Consider the following 22,497-nt stretch of genomic DNA (forward strand, 5'->3'; position numbering starts at 1 on the left):
GCGCAGAATAAGAGTACCAATCGGCCCAGCTCTGGACTACTTCACCCCCTTCCTATTCCCCGGCGTCCATGGTCGCATCTGGCCCTGGACTTCGTCACGGGGTTGCCCGCTTCTGAGGGGAACACGGTCGTTCTGACTATCGTGGACAGATTCAGCAAGTTCGCCCACTTTGTGCCTATTGCCAAGCTTCCCTCTGCCTCGGAGACGTCCGAGATCCTGGTTAGGGAGGTTTTCAGGGTCCACGGGTTGCCCAGTGATATCGTTTCCGACCGTGGCCCTCAGTTTACCTCTGCTGTCTGGAAGTCCTTCTGTGTGGCCATTGGAGCTACAGTCAGTCTCACATCTGGTTTTCACCCCCAATCCAACGGTCAGGCGGAGAGAGCTAACCAGAAGATGGAATCCACGCTACGCTGTCTGGTCTCTTCCAACCCCACCTCCTGGGCCTCTCAGTTGCCTTGGGTTGAGTATGCCCACAATACTCTCCCTACATCTGCCACTGGGATGTCTCCCTTCCAGTGCCTGTATGGCTACCAACCTCCCCTGTTCCCTTCTCAGGAGAGGGAGCTATCAGTGCCTTCTGTTCAGGCTCATATTCGTCGTTGCCACCGGACCTGGCATCGGGCCAGAAAGGCACTCCTTAGGGGGTTCGGATCGGTATCAGCTCCAGGCGAATCGTCGCCGGATCCCCGCTCCCACCTATACCATCGGAGATAGGGTTTGGTTGGCCACACGGGATCTTCCGTTACGGACTGAGTCTAGGAAGTTGTTACCGAGTTCATTGGTCCGTTTGTGGTGGAGAAGGTGATCAATCCGGTGGCAGTTCGACTCAAACTACCGAGGACGCTCAGAGTCCATCCCACCTTTCATGTCTCCTGCCTCAAGCCTGTCTTCCTCAGTCCCCTGTTGCCTCCTCCGCCTCCTCCTCCTCCTCCTCGGATGATCGGAGGTGGTCCTGCCTACACGGTGCGTCGCATCATGGATTCCAGACGGCGGGGCCGGGGTTTCCAGTATCTCGTGGACTGGGAGGGGTATGGTCCTGAAGAGAGGAGTTGGATTCCGCGGCGACAGGTCCTAGATGCTGACCTCATCAGGGATTTCTACCGCCTCCATCCTGGCGCTCCGGGAGGTCCGCCCGGTGGCGTTCGTCGGAGGGGGGTACTGTAACGATCCCGGCAGTCTGAGTCGGGTCCTGTCTGGTGACCAGTGTTTTGGGTTCGTAGTCTCCTGTTTCCCGAGGGTTCGGGGAACGCTCCGGGGAGCTCTCTGGTTTTCCGCACCTGCATCCCGTCAGCAATCTGCACACCTGGCCCTCATCATCACCCTTTTTAGGTTCTGGCCAAACATCCAGTTCCTGCCGGATCGTTAGCCATGAACAGTAGGTGTTCTGTGTATCAGTTTAGAGTTTCTTGCGTGAGTTTTGTTGTTTTGTACTTTGTTGAGTTTTTGTGTCCTTACCTCCGTTTTTGTTCCACCTGCAGTCACACGTCCGGAACCTTCACCCCACCTCTGCCTGATGGTCGGCGGCTGCCGAGCCATCACTGGACCTTGTGCTGCACACCCAACTACTCATCCACGTCGCCCGCTCTGTCCCTGGATTATTCTGCACCTTTGGTTGTATCTAAATAAACCCTCACCTTCGTTCAACTCTCCTTGTCCTGGTCTGCTTCTGGGTTCTGGCTGAGGGAACTGTGACAGATAGATTACATTTATTTTTTCCCCCATGCCCCTGTTCCGAGACAGGTGCATGATAATGGTTCATTCTAAATCAAAATTAATTTCACACATATTATTTAGCATATGTAAAGACAACATTAAATTAAGAATAGTCAGATGGGTGATAATATTAGCCTATAACTTGTGAATGATGTGTTATCACTTGTGAATGATACCCAGCTTGTGCAGTAAGGCAAGAAACAGTGCATGCCTATTTTTTGCGACTTTTTCAAATCATAGTCACACACCTCATGTAGCCTAGCCCATACACCTACAGTTGAAGTCGGAAGTTTACATACACCTTAGCCAAATACATTTAAACTCAGTTTTTCATAATTCCTGACATTTAATCCTAGTAAAAATTCCCTGTCTTAGGTCAGTTAGGGTCACCACTTTATTTTAAGAATGTGAAATGTCAGAAAAATTGTAGAGAGAAGGATTTATTTCAGCTTTTATTTCTTTCATCACATTCCCAGTGGGTCAGAAGTTTACATACACTCAATTAGTATTTGGTAGCATTGCCTTTAAATTGTTTAACTTGGGTCAAACGTTTCGGGTAGCCTTCCACAAGCTTCCCACAATAAGTTGGGTGAATTTTGGCCCATTCCTCCTGACAGAGCTGATGTAACTGAGTCAGGTTTTTAGGCCTCCTTGCTCGCAAATGCTTTTTCAGTTCTGCCCACACATTTTGAGGTCAGGGCTTTGTGATGGCCACTCCAATACCTTGACTTTGTTGTCCTTAAGCCATAACTTTGGAAGTATGCTTGGGGTCATTGTCCATTTGGAAGACCATTTGCAACCAAGCTTTAACTTCCTGACTGATGTCTTGAGATGTTGCTTCAATATATCCACATAATTTTCCTTCCTTATGATGCCATCTATTTTGTGAAGTGCACCAGTCCCTCCTGCAGCAAAGCACCCCCACAGCATGATGCTGCCACCCCCGTGCTTCACGGTTGGGATGGTGTTCTTCGGCTTGCAAGCGTTCCCCTTTTTCCTCCAAACATAACGATGGTCATTATGGCCAAACAGTTCTATTTTTGTTTCATCAGACCAGAGGACATTTTTCCAAAAAGTACGATCTTTGTCCCCATGTGCAGTTGCAAACCGTAGTCTGGCTTTTCTATGGCGGTTTTTGAGCAGTGGCTTCTTCCTTGCTGAGCGGCCTTTCAGGTTATGTCGATATAGGACTCGTTTTACTGTGGATATAGATCCTTTTGTACCTGTTTCCTCCAGCATCTTCACAAGGTCCTTTGCTGTGGTTCTGGGATTGATTTGCACTTTTTGCACCAAAGTACGTTCATCTCTAGGAGACAGAACGCGTCTCCTTCCTGAGCAGTATGACGGCTGCGTGGTCCCATGGTGTTTATACTTGCGTACAATTGTTTGTACAGATGAACATGGTACCTTCAGGCGTTTGTAAATTGCTCCCAAGGATGAACCAGACTTGTGGAGGTCTACATTCTTTTTCTGAGGTCTTGGCTGATTTCTTTTGATTTTCCCATGATGCTAAGCAAAGAGGCACTGCGTTTGGAGGTAGGCTTTGAAATACATCCACAGGTACACCTCCAATTGACTCAAATGATGTCAATTAGCCTATTAGAAGCTTCTAAAGCCATGACATCATTTTCTGGAATTTTTCAAGCTGTTTAAAGGCACAGTCAATTTAGTGTATGTAAACTTCTGACCCACTGGAATTGTGATACAGTGAATTATAAGTTAAATAATCTGTCTGTAAACAATTGTTGGAAAAATTACTTGTGTCAAAGTAGATGTCCTAACCGACTTGCCAAAACTATAGTTTGTTTACAGGAAATGTGTGGAGTGGTTTTAATGACTCCAACCTAAGTGTATGTAAACTTCCGACTTCAACTGTATATATTTTGATAAGGTTTGTATCACAACTAAAGTGGCCAAGTAACTTCTTAAAATTAAGCACATTAATCAACTTTATAACCGGTGTAGAGCTTAACTGGCACACATAGTGAGGGAAAAAAGTATTTGATCCCCTGCTGATTTTGTACGTTTGCCCACTGACAAAGAAATGATCAGTCTATAATTTTAATGGTAGGTTTATTTGAACAGTGAGAGACAGAATAACAACCAAAAAATCCAGAAAAAAGCATGTCAAAAATGTTCTAAATTTATTTGCATTTTAATGAGGGAAATAAATATTTGACCCCCTCTCAATCAGAAAGATTTCTGGCTCCCAGGTGTCTTTTATACAGGTAACGAGCTGAGATTAGGAGCACACTCCTAAAGGGAGTCCTCCTAATCTCAGCTTGTTACCTGTATAAAAGACACCTGTCCACAGAAGCAATCAATCAATCAGATTCCAAACTCTCCACCATGGCCAAGACCAAAGGATGTCAGGGACAAGATTGTAGACCTGCACAAGGCTGGAATGGGCTAAAAGACCATCGCCAAGCAGCTTGGTGAGAAGGTGACAGCAGTTGGTGCGATTATTCGCAAATGGAAGAAACACAAAATAACTGTCAATCTCCCTCGGCCTGGGGCTCCATGCAAGATCTCACTTCGTGGAGTTACAATGATCATGAGAACGGTGAGGAATCAGCCCAGAACTACACGGGAGGATCTTGTCAATGATCTCAAGGCAGCTGGGACCATAGTCACAAAGAAAACAATTGGTAACACATTACGCCGTGAAGGACTGTAATCCTGCAGCGCCCGCAAGGTCCCCCTTCTCAAGAAAGCACATATACAGGCCCGTCTGAAGTTTGCCAATGAACATCTGAATGATTCAGAGGATAACAGGGTGAAAGTGTTGTGGTCAGATGAGACCAAAATCGAGCTCTTTGGCATCAACTCAACTCGCCGTGTTTGGAGGAGGAGGAATGCTGCCTATGACCCCAAGAACACCATCCCCACCGTCAAACATGGAGGTGGAAACATTATGCTTTGGGGGTGTTTTTCTGCTAAGGGGACAGGACAACTTCACCGCATCAAACGGACGATGGACGGGGCCATGTACCGTCACATCTTGGGTGAGAACCTCCTTCCCTCAGCCAGGGCATTGAAAATGGGTCGTAGATGGGTATTCCAGCATGACAATGACCCAAAACACACGGCCAAGGCAACAAAGGAGTGGCTCAAGAAGAAGCACATTTAGGTCCTGGAGTGGGCCTCCCGAGTGGCGCAGTGGTCTATTGCACTGCATTGCAGTGATAGCTGTGCCACTAGAGATCCTGGTTCGAATCTGTCGTAGCTGGCCGCGACCGGGAGACCAAGGGGCGGCGCACAATTGGCCCAGGGTAGGGGAGGGAATGGCCGGCAGGGATGTAGCTCAGTTGGTAGAGCATGGCGTTTGCAACGCCAGGGTTGTGGGTTCGATTCCCACGGGGGGTATGAAAAAGTAAAAAAAGAATGTATGCACTCACTAACTGAATAAGAGCGTCTGCTAAATGACTAAAATGTAAATGTAAAATGAGTGGCCTAGCCAGTCTCCAGGCCGTAATCCCATAGAAAATCTGTGGAGGGAGCTGAAGGTTCGAGTTGCCAAACGTCAGCCTCAAAACCTTAATGACTTGGAGAAGATCTGCAAAGAGGAGTGGGACAAAATCCCTCGTGAGATGTGTGCAAACCTGGTGGCCAACTGCAAGAAACATCTGACCTCTGTGATTGCCAACAAGGGTTTTTCCACCAAGTACTAAGTCATGTTTTGCAGAGGGGTCAAATACTTATTTCCCTCCTTAAAATGCAAATAAATGTATAACATTTTTGACATGCGTTTTTCTGGATTTTTTTGTAATTTCTGTTTCTCACTGTTCAAATAAACCTACCATTAAAATTATAGACTGATCATGTCTTTGTCAGTTTGGGGGAAGATAATTTTCACCATAAAAATGCACCTTTATAATAAAGCATTACATGCATAATCACATTTGCCATCACTTTCGAGAACAGTGTTTTCGCGCTAATTGTTTGCATTTCGGAGCATTAACGCTTATAGCCTACTGCCGTGTGCGCATTGCTGCGCTTATAATGTGAAGAAATAGCCAAATAGTTTATCAACATTTTAAGCTACACGTTCTGATCTGTTGCATCAGCCTCATTGCTTTTAAAAATTGTTTTGATGCGAGTGGTTGTATTAATTTGTGATCTATCACATCCCACAACTGTCCCAGAGTATGTTTGGAACATTTATTAATTGCACAGAAGGACAAGTTGACCAATAGAATAGGTCAACTTTTATACTATGGGGGATTGTAGATCAAATCAAATCAAATTTTATTGGTCACATGCGCCGAATACAACAGGTGCAGACATTACAGTGAAATGCTTACTTACAGCCCTTAACCAACAGTGCATTTATTTTAAACAAAAAAAGTAAAAATAAAACAACAACAAAAAAAAGTGTTGAGAAAAAAAAGAGCAGAAGTAAAATAAAGTGACAGTAGGGAGGCTATATATACAGGGGGGTACCGTTGCAGAGTCAATGTGCGGGGGCACCGGCTAGTTGAGGTAGATTGACATAGGCTAGTGCTTTTGCTGTTCGTTAGGCCTACTCATCTTGTTGGCTGATTTAAAAGTAGGCTAAATGTGGACAGTTCTAACATCTTCAATATGTGCCTCGGAATTCGATAAGAGGGACGCGCGCAGTTGGGTCCCCGATGTGTTGGTCTTCATTCACTTGTAGCCTACTTCTTAGCTGAAATGCCTGTGAGAGGGACATGATCACGTGACAGGCATTTGCTAATAAGAATTGAGATATCTTGGAGAGCCATGTGAGTGAGAGGTGCTTTGGAGCACGGCAGCTGGGAGAAGGGAATTATAATTATTATATTCAACCCAAGTGCACAACGGCAACTTTGGCTGCAAAATACATCGATTTTTTAGGGGGCATTACGGCCACGCAAGGGGGATGCTGTCAGGAAATTCGAGGCCTGGTGAGAATATTATCAAGTGCTTGTCAAATTGTGAACGAGAGACTGATGAAGTGTGTGCAACTTGCATAATAAATAAAATCAAAGCTCATGCCTTTCAAGTTACTTTTTTCACATCATCATTAGTCCCATCATGCAGCCTTAAAATGTATTAAAAATCTAAACATATAGCCCAACGTTTGTATCACAACTAAAGTTGCATAAATAACTCTAAATTAAGCATATATGAGGACCAGTTTCTTTGTTAACCACTCAACACAGAATAGCCACATGTGTGCACTTCCTTTGAAGTCGTTTGGAGAAAATATCCTATTTATTTTTTAAAGATATGTTCAATTGTATTCTTCATACCTTAAAATAATAAAAAATTATGTCACGGAATTCTAAGCAAAGCTTGTCTGTTAAATGAACTAGTGTAGCCCACAGCCATAATGCATAGCTATATCATGAAGGACAACTCAGAGTATGCTATTCTGTTCTTCTGAAATAGACTACATTTTCTTCATATCATGTTTCTTTAGACCTGTCTAAAATAAATAATGGATTTATTGTGATGGTGTAGGCCATACTAAATGGATTTAGATATACTTTTTAAAATGTAGATGTTCCAAAGGTCTGCATCAGTGGCTTGTAGGCTATGCGTGGAAGCCAGGAGATGCTAAACGTGTTTATGTTTATTAAATGGTCAATTACCGTGAGACCGGCAGATATTTGCTTGACAATCACCGGCTAACAAAATGTCATGACCGTCACAGCACTAGTCGTGTGTGGCCACGCAGTCATGGGTGAACAGGGACTACAGGAGGGGACTAAGCACACACGCCTGAGGGCCCCCCGTGTTGAGGGTCAGTGTGGCGAAGGTGTTGTTGCCTACCTCACCACCTGTCAGGAAGTCCAGGATCCAGTTGCAGAGGGAGGTGTTCAGTCCCAGGGTCCTCAGCTTGGTGATGAGCTTGGAGGGGACAATGGCGTTGAACGCTTAAATGTAGTCTATGAATAGCATTCTCACATAGTTATTTCCACTCTTGTCCAGGTGGGAGAGGGCATTGTGAAGTGCAATTGAGATTGCGTCATCTGTGGATCTGTTGGGGCGGTATGCGAATTGGAGTGGGTCCAGGGTGTCTTGGATGATGGTGTTGATGTGTGCCATGAACAGCATTTCAAAGCACTTCATAATTACAGATGAGTGCTACAGTGCAATAGTCATTTAGAAAGGTTACCTTGGAGTTCTTGGGAACAGGGACAATGGTGGTCAGCTTGAAATTGTCTGTGAAAACAATTGCCAGCTGGTCTGCGCATGCTTTGAGAAGGTATGTGAGTTTTAACATGTTTAAAAGTTTTACTCACGTCGTCCACGGAGAGCGAGATCACAAAGTCATCCGGAAGAACCGGGACTTTCACCCAAGACTCAGTGTTGTACTCCTCGAAGCGAGCATAAAAGGCATTTGGCTTGTTTGGGAGTTCTGCATCGCTGGGCATCTCACGGCTGGGTTTCCCTTTGTAATCCGTTATCGTCTGCAAGCCCTGCCACATAAGACGAGCGTCGGAGATGGTGTAATAGAATTCCACTTTCCTCCTATTTTGTCCTTTTGCATGTTTAATGTCTTGGAGGTCGTACCGGGCTCTCTTGTGTGCGTCCATATCCGTGTCCCGTTCCTCTAGCCTTTAGCCCACCGCTGATATTGCCTGTAATCCATGGTTTGGATATGTTCGTATAGTCACTGTGGGGACTACGTCGTCTATTCACTTATTGATGAAGCGCGTGACTGATGTGGTCAAATCCTCAATGCTATCAGATGAATCCTGGAACATATCCCAGTTTGTTGTAGCAAAACAGTCTTGTAGTTTCGCGTCTGCTTCATCGGACCACTTCCGTATTGAGCGTGTCACTAGTACTTCCTGTTTGAGCTTTTGTTTGTTAACAGGAAGCAGGAGAATATAGTCGTGGTCAAATTGGTCGAAGGGAGGATGAGGGAGGGCATTGTATGCATTTCTGTGGGTAGAATAAAAGTGGTAGAGAGTTTTACGCCCCTAGTGGCGCATGAGACATGTTGGTAGAAGCGAGGTAGAACGGTTTTAAGTCTCCCTGCGTTAAAGTCTCCGTCCACCAGAAGAGCTACCTCTGGATGAGTGGTTTCTTACAGTTCTTCTTTGTTTATGGCCCCATATAGTTATTTGAGTGCCAAAGTGGTTTTGGCTTGTGGAGGGATGTAGACAGCTGTGATAATTACAGATGAGAACTGTTGGTAGACAAAAGGGTCTGCAGCTTACCATGAGGTATTCTATATCAGGTGAGCAAAAGCTCAAGATTTCCTTCACACTGGAAGCAGCGCACCAGTTGTTGTTTATGAAGAGGCACATCCCTCCGCCTTTGGACTTGCCCAAGGCAGCCATCATTCAATTGATGCTGCTGCATGGAGAAACCACCAAGTTCTACGTACATAGAGTCATCCAGCCATGTCTCTGCAAGGCATATAATATTGCAGCTTTTCAAATCTCTCTGATAGGAGACTCTCAAACGAAGCTCATCCATTTTATTCTCAAGTGACTGGACATTAGCCAATAGAACGGAGGGGAGTGCCAGTCGGTTTTCTCTTCGTTTCAGTCTCACCAGGATGTCGGCCCATCTACCGCATCTACGCCTGCATCGTTTTGGTAGCCCATGAAACAAAGGAATGGGGTCCAGTATGATTTGATTTGGATTTGATTTGGATCCCCATTAGCTGATGCCATGATGACAGCTAGACGTCCTGGGGTCCGACACATAACGAAAAAAACATTACAGACAAAAATACTTTACAATTTACATACATTTAAAAAACAATAACAAGTAGACATTAAAGACATTTAAAATACCTGAAAGGTAACATTTAACAGTCAATACGTATATTCAGCGGTCAGTATCTGTCCAGTCATATGGTCAATCTTAGTAGATGTACTTTTAAATGTTTTCTTCAATGTGAATACATTTTTCACTTGGGAAATATTAGTTGGTAGGGAGTTCCATTCAGTTATGACTCTGTATGTACAGTAACTGTTGCTTTGAGGAGATTTGTCCTAGGTCTGGGGGGTATCAGATGCCCCAATCTCGCCTGTCTGGTTTGGTGATTATGTCTATTGCCGGTATACACTAATTGGTTAGAGAAATAAATGGGGTTTCTTGAACAGGATTGCATTTGAGAAAAATCTAAAGACTAGAGAGTAATTTACTTTCAACAGAAAGCAATGAGAGGTGCGTCCAATGTGATGGCAAGTAGTTTGGTATTTTTCTATTGTTCTACAGGCACCCCAGCCATTGACAAGTTTAATTGCGCATCAGCAGCAAGCATATTTCTAGGGCTAAACACAATACTAATGGTCTTAGAAATGTTTAACACCAATTTGTTCTTAGCAACCCACTCACAGTTCTTAATTCACTGTTCAGTACATCAGTTAACTCATTATGTGCTGATGCAGCACTATACATTGTAGTCATCAGCATACATTACCACACTTGCTTTTTCAATTACAGATGGTAAATCATTAGTACAAATGTAGTAGAGGGGGCCTAGACAGCTGCCTTGCGGAATCCCACAGCTTAGATGTATACTGTCTGAGAAACGTCCATTAATGAAAGAAAACTCTGTCTTCTCCTGGATAGGTAGCTTTCCATCCAGGATAGAGCAGTGGATGTGAATCCATAACACTTGAGTTTACCTATCAATAGTTCATGATCAATTACATCGAAAGAAACACTAATGTCTAACAACACTGCACCCACTAACTTCCTGACATCCAAACTCTGTAGCCAATCATCTGTAATTTGGGCTAAGGCCATACATGAACAAGGGAACAGCTTAGTCGGAGATTAAGTCGGATTTGAAGTCGAAATCGATGTTAGTAACTGCCGATCTGATGTCCAGAAGTGCTTGGTCATATGTAATAATAGTATGAACTTTCTGTATAAAAAAGTATAGATAAATACGAAAAAAGTCAATAAATAGCAAAGTCGGGTTGGAACTCGTAAGGTGTCACCTTTCTTCGTCGCGCCTCACTCTTGGCAACCACGACTCACTCTTGGCAACCACGACTCACTCTTGGCAACCACGGCATTTCTATTTCTATTTCTAGGTCTGTTTGTGATTGACATTTGAAGCCTCTAGTGAGACTAATGTGTGTTCTTTATAATAATTGTGTTATTATTAGCTGCTGCCATTTATAGGGAGTGTTGACTGGTACTTCAGAAAAAGGGGCTGTTTCTCTTGGGAAACCACAAACCACATTACCAGACTTTTCTCATTGAGAGATTTTTCAATTATTTGGAGTAGATCTCGGTTTATGGAAAGGGAAAGGGGGATGCCTAGTCAGTTGCCAGCGACCCCTGCACGGTACACACTGGTAGAGGCTGGGGAGGGCAACTGTACCAGAGATACCCTTGTTAATGGCTTAAACCATACGGTACTGTACTGTGACAGATGAGAGCTGGGTCGGGTGGTACACCACATAGGCTAATAGGGCATGGGGAAAGTCCATAAGGATGTATTTCATAATAACAACAAAACATGTTGATACTCACACAGCTAGTTTCTGAAGAAAGCTCCACCTTGACTGTGTCCTTGTCCTTCACTGCCTCCTTGTCCACACACTCAACAATGGGCTGCAGAAACAGAGACAGCCTAAAGCTTTCACTCAAAAATTGACATCAGATTTGTAAGTTTACCTCTCCATTCACTAATAATCTGCTACATTCCCTTTACATTGACTTATGATACAGGGAATTGAAAGAAAATACATTTACTGTCTTGAGCCTTCTTTTAGCATTTCAATATGATACAGCATCTAAATGCATTGTAGGCATTCCCCACCATAATGTAGTTAGGTATTACTCACAAGAACAAGAGCGGCCTCTTTCTCAGGTACAACAAGTGCAACCGGGGAATCAGTAGCTTCAGTGCCCTGTGTGTCGACACCAGGTCCAGCTGTGGTTCCAGAGGTGTCACCTCTTGCTAAGAGGTCATTCTCTGGCACCGTGGACGTGAAGGCAGTGTCCTGGTCTGATACTGGAGCACTGGTCCCAGGAGTGTCGTCAGCTGTGGAGTCAGCGACGGTAGTGGCTGTGTCGTCTACAGGGGCTTGGGGTTTGACGGTGGCATCAGTACCTGTTTTTAAAAACATGTTTATTGAAAATATACATTTTATACGCAAGTGAAGCAGCTCCGAATACCCAGTCCCCTTGACCACCCTCCGGAATCCTCACAATCCCACCCACATGCCCACCCACAACCCTTGTTTTTGACCTATCCTAACCCAGTCACCTGATGGAAGACAATAGAAGTGACGGAGAAAACAAACATACAAGACAAACATGCAACAGGTACTGGTAGAGATGAACAGACTGGACAGGTAGACAGGACAACTTATAATAACAAACCGACAGTTGTGAAAAGGAAGTGACCAAACTTATGGTCAAGTGCATTGAAGTCCCGTGTAGCTCAGCTGGTAGAGCATGGCGCAATGCCAGGGTTGTGGGTTCGATTCCCACGGGGGACCAGTATGAAAATGTAGGCACTCACTAACTGTAAGTCGCTCTGGATAAGAGCGTCTGCTAAATGACTAAAAAAATGACATAAAAAAAAAACGTTAGTTTGGGAGTAAGATTGTTATTGGGGACGGGTCGTGTTCGGATTTATCAACATCTTTTTCTATCAACATAATTAGTATCTAGTTAGATTTTGTTTAAATAGAGAGAAGGAGATGAAGAACAAAAAGTAATTGGACTATCAGATAAAATAATAATAAGCATCAGTACCTTGGGTGTCGTCTGCGAGGGCTGTGACTCCTAAACCGGCAGAAGTGTGATAGTTAGAACTCTGAGCACTAGACCTACTGGATCTGCTGAGGTTCTAAATGTTATGCATTACCAATGGGTGGAATGTAATTCACTTATAGATGATTGATCAATGGTTAATGAAAAGGTATTATACTCATTACTCTACCTTATATTCATTATCCAGAGCTATACGCAATCTCTACTTCTATCAATATTATGTTCCTATAATTGTAATAGTGTAATGAGAGCCAATCTTAAAATCATGATGATCCATTGTCATCTCCTTTGATCCTCCATATCATATAGGCCTAACTACTGACTTCAAAGCTTTGATGTGGACTTTGGTCAGGGTCAGGGATCTTATTAAGATCTTACCGGTTGCATCTGTGGGTGCAGCACCTGGGGCATCAGTATAAGGTGTATCAGTTGCATAAGTGGCATCTTGACAGTGAACTTCATCTGAGTGAGAGAAACAAACATGAATCAACATGTAGACCTGCTACTATTGCTAAGATACACTACATTACCAAAAGTATGTGGACACCTGCTTGTCGAACATCTCATTCCAAAATCATGGGCATTAATATGGAGTTGGTCCCCTCTTTGCTGCTATAACAGTGTCCACTCTTCTGGGAAGGCTTTCCGCTAGATGTTGGAACATTGCGGCGGGGACTTGCTTCCATTCAGCCACAAGAGCATTAGTGAGGTCGGGCACTGATGTTGGGCGATTAGGCCTGGCTCGCTGCCGGCATTCCAATTCATCCCAAAGATGTTCGATGGGGTTAAGGTCGGGGCTCTGTGCAGGCCAGTCAAGTTCTTCCACACCGATCTCGACAAACCATTTCTGTATGGACCTCGCTTTGTGCATGGGGGCATTGTCATGCTGAAACAGGAAAGGGCCTTTCCCAAACTGTTGCCACAAAGTTAGAAGCACAGAATCGTCTAGAATGTCATTGTATGCTGTAGCGTTAAGATTTTCCTTTACTGGAACCAAGGGGCCTAGCCCGAACCATGACAAACAGCCCCAGGCCATTATTCCTCCTCCACCAAACTTTACAGTTGGCATTATGCATTGGGGCTGGTAGCGTGATTCATCACTCCAGAGAACGCGTTTCCACTGCTCCAGAGTCCAATGGCGGCGAGCTTTACACCACTCCAGTGACGCTTGGCATTGCGCATGGTGATCTTAGGCTTGTGTGCGGCTGCTCGGCCATGGAAACCCATTTCATGAAGCTTCCGACGAACAGTTCTTGTGCTGACGTTGCTTCCAGAGGCAGTTTGGAACTCGGTAGTGAGTGTTGCATCCGAGGACAGACCATTTTTACGCACTACGCGCTTCAGAACTCGCCGGTCCCGTTCTGTGAGCTTGTGTGGCCTACCACCTTGCGGCTGAGCCTTTGTTGGTCCTAGAAGTTTCCACTTCACAATAACAGCACTTACAGTTGACTGGGACAGCTCTAGCAGGGCAGAAATTTGACGAACTGACTTGTTGGAAAGGTGGCATCCTATGACGGTGCCACGTTGAAAGTCACAGAGCTCTTCAGTAAGGCCATTCTACTGCCAATGTTTGTCTATGGAGATTGCATTGTTGTGTTCTCGATTTTATAAACCTGTCATCAACTGGTGTGGCTGAAATAGCCGAATCCACTAATTTGAAGGAGTGTCCACATACTTTTGTTTATATAGTGGATGTAGCCTTGATCCAAGGCCTTTGTATACTTTGTATACACAGAATGGAGAGCTTAAACACTTCTTTATTTAGTGTTACTTTCTTTTCATAAAGTAGCTCGGCACTCTTTTAGCCCTTAACCAACAATGCAGTTTTAAGAAAAATAAAATTGGTTAGCTGTTGCAGGCAAGCCTGGATGTTGGTAAAGTCAAGTGAAACTGTAGGAAAATGTTTATCCATGTGAGTTTATATGAGGTCAATGGGTTATAGGCCTATTTTATCATGTTTTGTTATTGTTGGAGTCTACGGTTGCTATAGGCTTATTGGATCTACACTTGCTATTGTGTAGCAATATGTTGGTGCCAGAGTGGACATTTTTAAGATAACTGATAAATGTTGCTTTACGCCTACCCTAGAATGCTGATTCACAACGAGTAAGTACATTTTGAACATCATTTGATATGATTTATCTATCCAAATGTGGAGTATTTCCAGCATTGTTCCCATGGGCAGATGAGCTAGTGTGTGAGCTGGCATTCTAGAGTCCAAACTCATTGTCACCCAGGCTCCAGAATGCAGGCTAATGCTCCATCTGATAGGACTGGCCGTCCTCCACAACCGTCAATACCCCTCAGCTGGGTTATCTAGTTTCACTGACAAAGACACATGTATTCTTCTACTCTGACACAAGCGGAAGCCCTGTGCTTGTCTCATGGTGTACAAGTTGTTAAAAGCAGGTTTACTGAGATATGGTACAGTACCTGAAGATAACCACTGTTTTTGGACACTGGCTCAAAGATGTAAACTTAGCCTATGTCGTGTACATTTCTATGGCCACAACCCTTAAAAAGTTGTCAAAACACTGTTTTGCAAAACACACATATAAAGAAATCTGTGTATGGCTAACAGTCACTGACTTTACACTGCAAGTTAACAGTTTAAACACTGTCTGATGTGGGTGGCAACGAGTGTGGTTTGTAAAGCCCTATAACTGGAACAATTATCATCTACCCAACGCTATGGCATAATCGGAGCTTGTGAACACACCACAACACATTATTTATCTAAATAACTTCCTTTTTCTTCTATTGCGATGATGAATTTAAGATTTGAACATTCTGCCAACCACAGATGAGGATGTTAGCCAACCTCTTTGTAAGGATTAGAAAGTTAGCTAGTTCTAGTTAGCTAGAATCGTCAACGAGTTTAAAGCGTTACCTCAATATTTTCCGTGATTAATAGCTGCCAACTGGCCGCAGTGATAGTGTGTGTCCAGAGCTGCACACTAAGCCCTGTAAAATGTGCTACAATTGACATTGTGCAGAGCAGGGTATACATTTTAATTGGCTTAGCTGGGCATGAATTCAATGTTTAAAGGCCCAGTGCAGTCAAAAATGTGAATGTCCTATGTTTTATATACACATTTCCACACTATGAGGTTGGAATAATACTGTGAAATTGATAATGCCCTTTTAGTGTAAGAGCCGTTTGAAAAGACTGCCTGAAATTAAAGCCTGTTTTGGTGGGATGGAGTTTTGGAATAATGAACTGTAGTCAATGAACAGCATTCTCAAATAGGTGTTCCTCTTGTCCAGATGTGTTAGGGCCGTGTGAATAGCAATGGAAATGGAATCTCCCGTGGATCTATTGGAGCGGTAGGCAAATTGGAGTGTCCAGTGTGCCATTCTGGCCTTGACATGGGCCATGACCAGCCTCTTAAAACACTTCATGATGACCGGAGTGAGTGCGACGGGACGATGGTCGTCTCCTTGAAGAAAGTGGGGACTACAACCTGGGACAGGGGCAAGTTGAAAAGGTCTGAGAAGACGCCCACCAGCTGGTCAGAGCACACACAAGGGTGCCGTCTGGTCCGGCGGCTTTGTGAGTATTTATTATTTTGAGAGTTTTCCTCAAGTCAGCTTTGGAGAGCGAAAGCACCTGGTCGTCCGGAGCCTTCCTGGATGGCTCGGTATTGTCTGCCTCGAAGCAAGCATAGAATGTGTTAAGCTCGTCTGGGAGGGAGGCTTCAGTGGGCACCACACAGCTGAGGGCTGAGTGAGAAATCATACCTACCCCCCCAGCCAAGCCAAGCCCCTCCATTAGCCCCTCACTCCACTACTGTGTCAGACCACCACACGAGCTTGCTCCCCCCCCCCCCACCCCCACAAACACACAAAAACTTCCACTCCACATAAACACACACCTTTTATTCTTTCCTGTAGGAGTGTGTTTTGTTTTGGAGGTCTTGGAGCATTGAGCCTGAAAACCAGTGAAAGTCACACCACTGACCTTGTGTGAGACAGTGGCCACAATCCCCTCAATATACTCAGCCATCCACAGTCAATGCTACCCTGTCTGCTCCGGGCTTTTAGCACATATCACAGTGTGGCGAGAAGGCACGGCCGTGGGCCGCCATAGGCCACTAAATCATGGGTTGCAGTGTGGCTGTGACAGGGGCCTGGCCCCTGTCACTGCAGCTTGGCTGTGGTCTGCCTCTTCTGCCTTGCTGTGGCCTGACCCATCAACCGCAATTACACTGTGGGCCCATGATACTGTGGTTAGTAGCAGTGGCGACCAGTCATTCAAGGCAGAGCCCAACCTGTTTTGAGCCCCACATTCTTAGCTAAAAAATATTATTTTGCATGTTATTTTGGCATTAATACGTGTCACATGTCAGTTTGCAAACAATGTAAAAATAAATAAAATAATCATTGAGTTAATAAAGCCGCATACAAACATGGTCTCTTTTTATCTTTCTTGAGTAAGGCAGCTCCAAATTGCAGATGTTTCAGCCTAGCTCAGTACTTTCTGTGGTGGTGGGGCAGCCAGCGGAAAATACGGAGCGTAGGTGTTGGTAATGTTCTCTAGTTGCGCCATGATTAGCTCAGTGTTCACTCGTGGGGACAGTACGTCACAGCCAAGTCCAAGGGTAGAGCTTTGGACATAAACATTACACAACAAGTTCGAATTCGCAAATTCAATGAGTGGTTTGGAAGCAAGCATTGCAAAGCAATCACTAGCCTGCTATTCAGTGGAGTGGCTGTGTGGTCCCAAATCTGGGATTAAGGGTCTCTTTTCCAAGTTTAAAATGATAAACATTCAACATTGGCCATGCTGTCAATGAAGCATGATTTGTGCCACGCTCAAAACAACTGTTAACTCGGAACTGCGAAAACTTTACTTCAGTGAGTTCTAGACAACTGGGAAGTCGGGAAAAAACGAGCTCCGACTGGGAAAATACGTTTTTAACGGTCATCCAACTCGGAATTGTAAATCCGGAACCCGGGCCTCTTTTAGAGCTACGACCTGAAGATCAATGACGTCATCATGATTCGACCTTGTTTTTTTTCCAGAGTTCCCAGTTGGCTTGAAAGCACCATAAATCCAGAGAATGCCAGACTTTGATGACCAAATTTGCCCACGAAGGACCGCCGCACCACCTTCCTGTTCAAGTGAGCACAGCACAACAAGGTGAGTCCAAATGATTAATGTCTTGGATGCTGCTGCATAAATGATGTAGTATGCCAGGGAGATATGTATACTGTAGCTAAGAAAGTAATACTAAGTGTATGTTGTGTAGTAAGCGGTTAGTAGCCCATGTGCCTCACCCTAATACTTTTCTCCATTTACCCCTCTTAATTTCACCTACTGTTCTGACTTGGTGGTGCACATGTAGCCTATAACCTGTTTTAGAGAAATGTAATCATCAAATATTGTAAGAGCTTTCATTGTCTGCTTAAATGCCCCCTTTATTTACCCCATGGTTCTGACTTGGTTTACAGGGAGAACACTAAGAACGGCCCACGTTCTGAATTCTGTTAATGTACATTTCAAAAGTGCTAAACAAATAGTTATATTGACTACGTCTGTCCTAGCTCGCTCATGTCTTAATCGAAATTACGGATTGCCTCTTATCCGCTTGCCGTCCCCTTATGCCATAGTTTGTACATCTCAATTGTCATTGGAAACCACATTTGTTTAAGCCAGCCATGTTTTTTTTAAAGGCAGTAAATGAGGCTGAATGAACTGTTTCGCTGCCAGACAAGACTCTGCTGATAGCCAGCTGTAGCAGTGGTAGAATGTTGGGACTGCTGTTGGGACAGCTTTATGTAGGCCCTAACAGTTTGTGGGCACTGTTTGTCACCGTTCTAGTACAATTAATGTATTGTTTAGTGTTGTGTTGTGGCTTTGCTGGCATGCATCCCACTTTTTTTGTTTGGTTTGCCCCACCAAGATTTACATGCCAAAATCGCCAGTAGTAAGGTTCTATGGCCAAATAAGAGGAGAGGACAGCCATGGATCTGCCTGACTCACCGCAGAGACGTGTCAGTAGATATTTCTGTTGGGTTGATCTATGGTGAGGAGGTTGACTTCATGGTTATATTGGCTTAGGGGAGCGGTGTATGTCACTGGATGAGGTCACTGATATATGTACAGTGTGACTGTCTATTGTATCTACATATACATAAATAAGTATGTACTATCCCTGAGTGTGTATTTCACGACCGTACACAATCGTTTTTATATCGAGAGTTCAAGGGAGGTCACTTTAACGATGAGCCACTATCATTATTAATGCACACACCCTTAATGTGCAGACCTGAAAACGTATGGTACATTCAAAAGCCCCACAAACACATAATAGGTTCTTCTCCCATGAAACTCCCCTGTTAGAGCTGACACAACACTCACTGAAAACCAGTGAGAGTAGTTCTCTTTATTGGCCCTGTTGCCATAGCAAACAAGGTTACCATAGCAGATGTTAGAGGCCCCATGGGCTCTGCTCCTGGCCTGGAGAGAGACCAAGTCCTCCCATCGCTGCTCGGGGCAAACCAACCGTGGAGGAGTGGGGGAGCGGAGAGAGCGGGATTATAAGTGGGAGGGAAGAGGGGAGGTGTCTCTTATCATTGATGTCTGTATGAAAGCCAGATTCCACATTTGTTTTTGCTTCCCAACAAGCCAGGCAACCTCCCTTTGGCCCCTCTAGCGAAATCGGAGATAGAGGGGCCCTCTATACCTCCCCCTAACCCTAATCCTGACACGCATACACTGAACGAGTTTGGGGGATTGTGTCTGGACTATTGAGAGTTATACACATTCATCTATTCGACCATAATAGTTGATGGCTGCTGTTTTTACGGATCAATTCATTGCACATATACACTGACAATTAAAGTAAACTATTAGTTGAACTTAACCAAAACATCCATCAATCCAGGCACACCCATTGTCTTATTACTTGTTGAACATGAGGAGAGATTCTTACAGTGCAAGTTTGAGATGTGACTTTGGGTGTGGGTCTGTGCAGAGAGGAGCCCAGAGTGTGTGTGTGTGTGTGTGTCCAGCTCCTCTCAGACAGGGTCCAGGCCCTATCCATCTGTGGAGAGTGTTTCCTGGCCCCTCACTCTGATGTCATCGTGGTACCAACGGAACAGATTGTCTCATTGTGCTCCTGAGCAGTTCGGGTCTCCAAACGAAACGCATAACCTTTGGTTGCCAGATTTTTACGAGTACAGATGGGAAAGATTGCAAGAGGATAATTTGTTTGTTCCGCACTGCTAGAGCACGTGGCAGAGCAGTGTAGTGAGGCTGTGGCTAGCTGTGGATCAGGAACGGGGCAGCCAGTATCCCTAACCCACTGGGAAAACACACACACACACAGGGAGCAGATGTGACAGGACCCATGCCAGGTGAGATGACAGCTCAGAGTAAAAACTGTTTGATCACAGAAGGACCAACGGTGGTCGATGGTCCCATCACATCGACACTGTGGTGAAGAAGGCACAACAGCGCCTCAACCTCAGGCAGTTGAAGAAATTTGGCATGGCCCCCAAGACCCTCAAACGTCTACGGATGCACCATTGAGAGCATTCTGTCGGGCTGCATCAACGCCTGGTATGACAACAGCACAGTCCTGAACCGCATGGCTCTTCAGAGGGTGGTACGGTCAGCCTGGCGCACTATCGGGGCACGCTGCCTGCCCTCCAGGATATTTACAGCACTCAGTGTCGAAGGAAGGCCAAGAAGATCATTAAGGACCTCAGCCACCCGGGCCACGGACTGTTCACTCTGCAACAGTCTGGCAGACTGTACAGGTGCATCAGAGCTGTGACCAAGAGGCTTGGAAATAGCTTCCAGCAACAGGCCATCAGACTGTTGAACAGCAATCACAAGCCGTCTACCGGACCTGGTACTCTGTCCTGCACCTTAGCAAACACTTAGTCACACAAAATACACACAAACTCACAGACTCCTGCATGCGCACGCGCACACACACACACACACGTCCCATGTACAGTGCATTTGGACAGTATTCAGACCCCTTGACTTTTTCCACATTTTGTTACGTTACAGCCTTATTCTAAGCTTGATTGAATCGTTTTTTCCCCCTCATCAATTGACACACAATACCCCACAATGACAAAGAAAAAAAAAAGACTTCATATCACATTTACATAAGTATTCAGACCCTTTACGCAGTACTTTGTTGAAGCACCTTTGGCAGCGATTACAGCCTTGAGTCTTCTTGTGTATGACGCTACAAGCTTGGCACACCTGTATTTGGGGAGTTTCTCCCATTCTTCTCTGCAGATTCTCTCAAGCTCTGTCAGGTTGGATGGGGAGTGTTGCTGTGCAGCTAATTTCAGGTCTCTCCAGAGATGTTCGATCGGGTTCAAGTCCAGGCTCTGGCTGGGCCACTCAAGGACATTCAGAGACTTGTCCCGAAGCCACTACTGCGTTGTCTTGGCTGTGTGCTTAGGGTCGTTGTCCTGTTGGAAGGTGAACCTTCGCCCCAGTCTGAGGTCCTGAGCGCTCTGGAGCAGGTTTTCATCAAGGAGCTCTCTGTACTTTGCTCCGTTCAACTTTGCCTCGATCCTGACTAGCCTCCCAGTCCCTGCAGCTGAAAAACATCCCCACAGCATGATGCTGCCACCACCACCCTTCACTGTAGGGATCGTGCCAGGTTTCCACCAGACATGACGCTTGGCATTCAGACAAAATAGTTCAATCTTGGTTTCATCAGACCAGAGATTCTTGTTTCTCATGGTCTGAGAGTCTTTAGGTGCCTTTTGGCAAACTCCAAGCGGGCTGTCATGTACATTTTACTGAGGAGTGGCTTCCGTCTGACCACTCTACCATAAAGGCCTGATTGGTGGAGTGCTGCAGAGATGGTTGTCACTCTAGAGTCCCATCTCCACAGAGGAACTCTAGAGCTCTGTCAGAGTGACCATCGGGTTCTTGTTCTCCTCCCTTACCAAGGCCCTTCTCCCACGATTGCTCAGTTTGACCGGGCAGCCAGCTCTAGGAAGAGTCTTGGTGGTCATTGTGTTCTTGGGGACCTTCAATGCTGCAGAAATGTTTTGGTACCCTTCCCCCAGATCTGTGCCTCGACACAATGTCTCTGTCTCTGAGCTCTACGGACAATTCCTTCAACCTCATGGCTTGGTTTTTGCTCTGACATGCACTGTCAAGTGTGGGACCTTACATAGACAGGTGTGTGCCTTTCCAAATCATGTCCAATCAATTGAATTTACCACAGGTGGACTCTAATCAAGTTGAAGACGCATCTCAAGGATGCTTAATGGAAACAGGCTGCACCTGAGCTCAATTTCGAGTCTCATAGCAAAGGTTCTGAATACTTATGTAAATAAGGTATTTATTTATTTATTTTTATACATTTGCAAAAATGTCTAAAAACCTGTTTTCACTTTGTCATTATGGGATATTGTGTGTAGATTGCTGAAGAATATGTTATCATATCAATTTTAGAATAAGGCTGTAACGTAACAAAATGTGGAAAAAGTAAAGGGGTCTGAATACTTTCCGAAGGCACTGTATATAGAGACATTAAACATTGGACCGTTTCTTTTACTGTTTTCACACTGTGTATTCATAACTGTTTTCTTCACATTGCTCATTCTAATAGATCTACTACTGTACATTGCATTTTTGCTACACTGTTTATACACACTAAGTATTTATATACTTGACATAGCTCACTATAATAAATCTACTGCTGTATATACACTGAGTGTACAAAACATTAGGAACGCCTTCCTAATATTGAGTAGCACCCCCTTTTGTCCTCAGAACAGCCTCCATTCAGTCAGGGTATGGACTCTACAAGGTGTCGAAAGCATTTCACAGGGGTGCTGGCCCATGTTGACTCCAATGCCACAATTGTGTCAAGTTAGCTGGATGTCCTTTGGGTGGTGGACGATTCTTGATACACACGGGAAACTGTTGAGCGTGAAAAACCCAGCAGCGTTGCAGTTCTTGACACACTCAAACCAGTGCGTCTGGCACCTACTACCATACCCCGTTCAAAAGGCACTTAAATATTTTGTCTTGCCCATTCACCCTCTGAATGGCACACATACACAATCCATGTCTCAAGGCTT

General features: G+C 44.8%; 1 protein-coding gene across 3 annotated transcripts in view; it reads right to left on the reverse strand.

The window, feature by feature from the left end:
• Nucleotides 1–22,497, reverse strand: part of LOC121545738 — a 65,246-nt gene that overhangs the window by 18,629 nt on the left and 24,120 nt on the right. The window contains exons 2-5 of one of the 3 annotated variants that reach the window (XM_041856525.2): nucleotides 12,802–12,885; nucleotides 12,406–12,435; nucleotides 11,487–11,755; nucleotides 11,173–11,253 (exon numbers count right to left, since the gene is read on the reverse strand). In XM_041856525.2, coding sequence (XP_041712459.1) covers nucleotides 11,173–11,253; nucleotides 11,487–11,755; nucleotides 12,406–12,435; nucleotides 12,802–12,885 — 464 coding nt within the window. The remainder of the gene's footprint in view (nucleotides 1–11,172; nucleotides 11,254–11,486; nucleotides 11,756–12,405; nucleotides 12,436–12,801; nucleotides 12,886–22,497) is intronic. The other 2 variants (XM_041856526.2, XM_041856527.2) reach the window with 2 other exon arrangements.

Source organism: Coregonus clupeaformis, chromosome 30 (genome assembly GCF_020615455.1).
Source record: "Coregonus clupeaformis isolate EN_2021a chromosome 30, ASM2061545v1, whole genome shotgun sequence".
NCBI classification, from domain to species: Eukaryota; Metazoa; Chordata; class Actinopteri; order Salmoniformes; family Salmonidae; genus Coregonus; species Coregonus clupeaformis.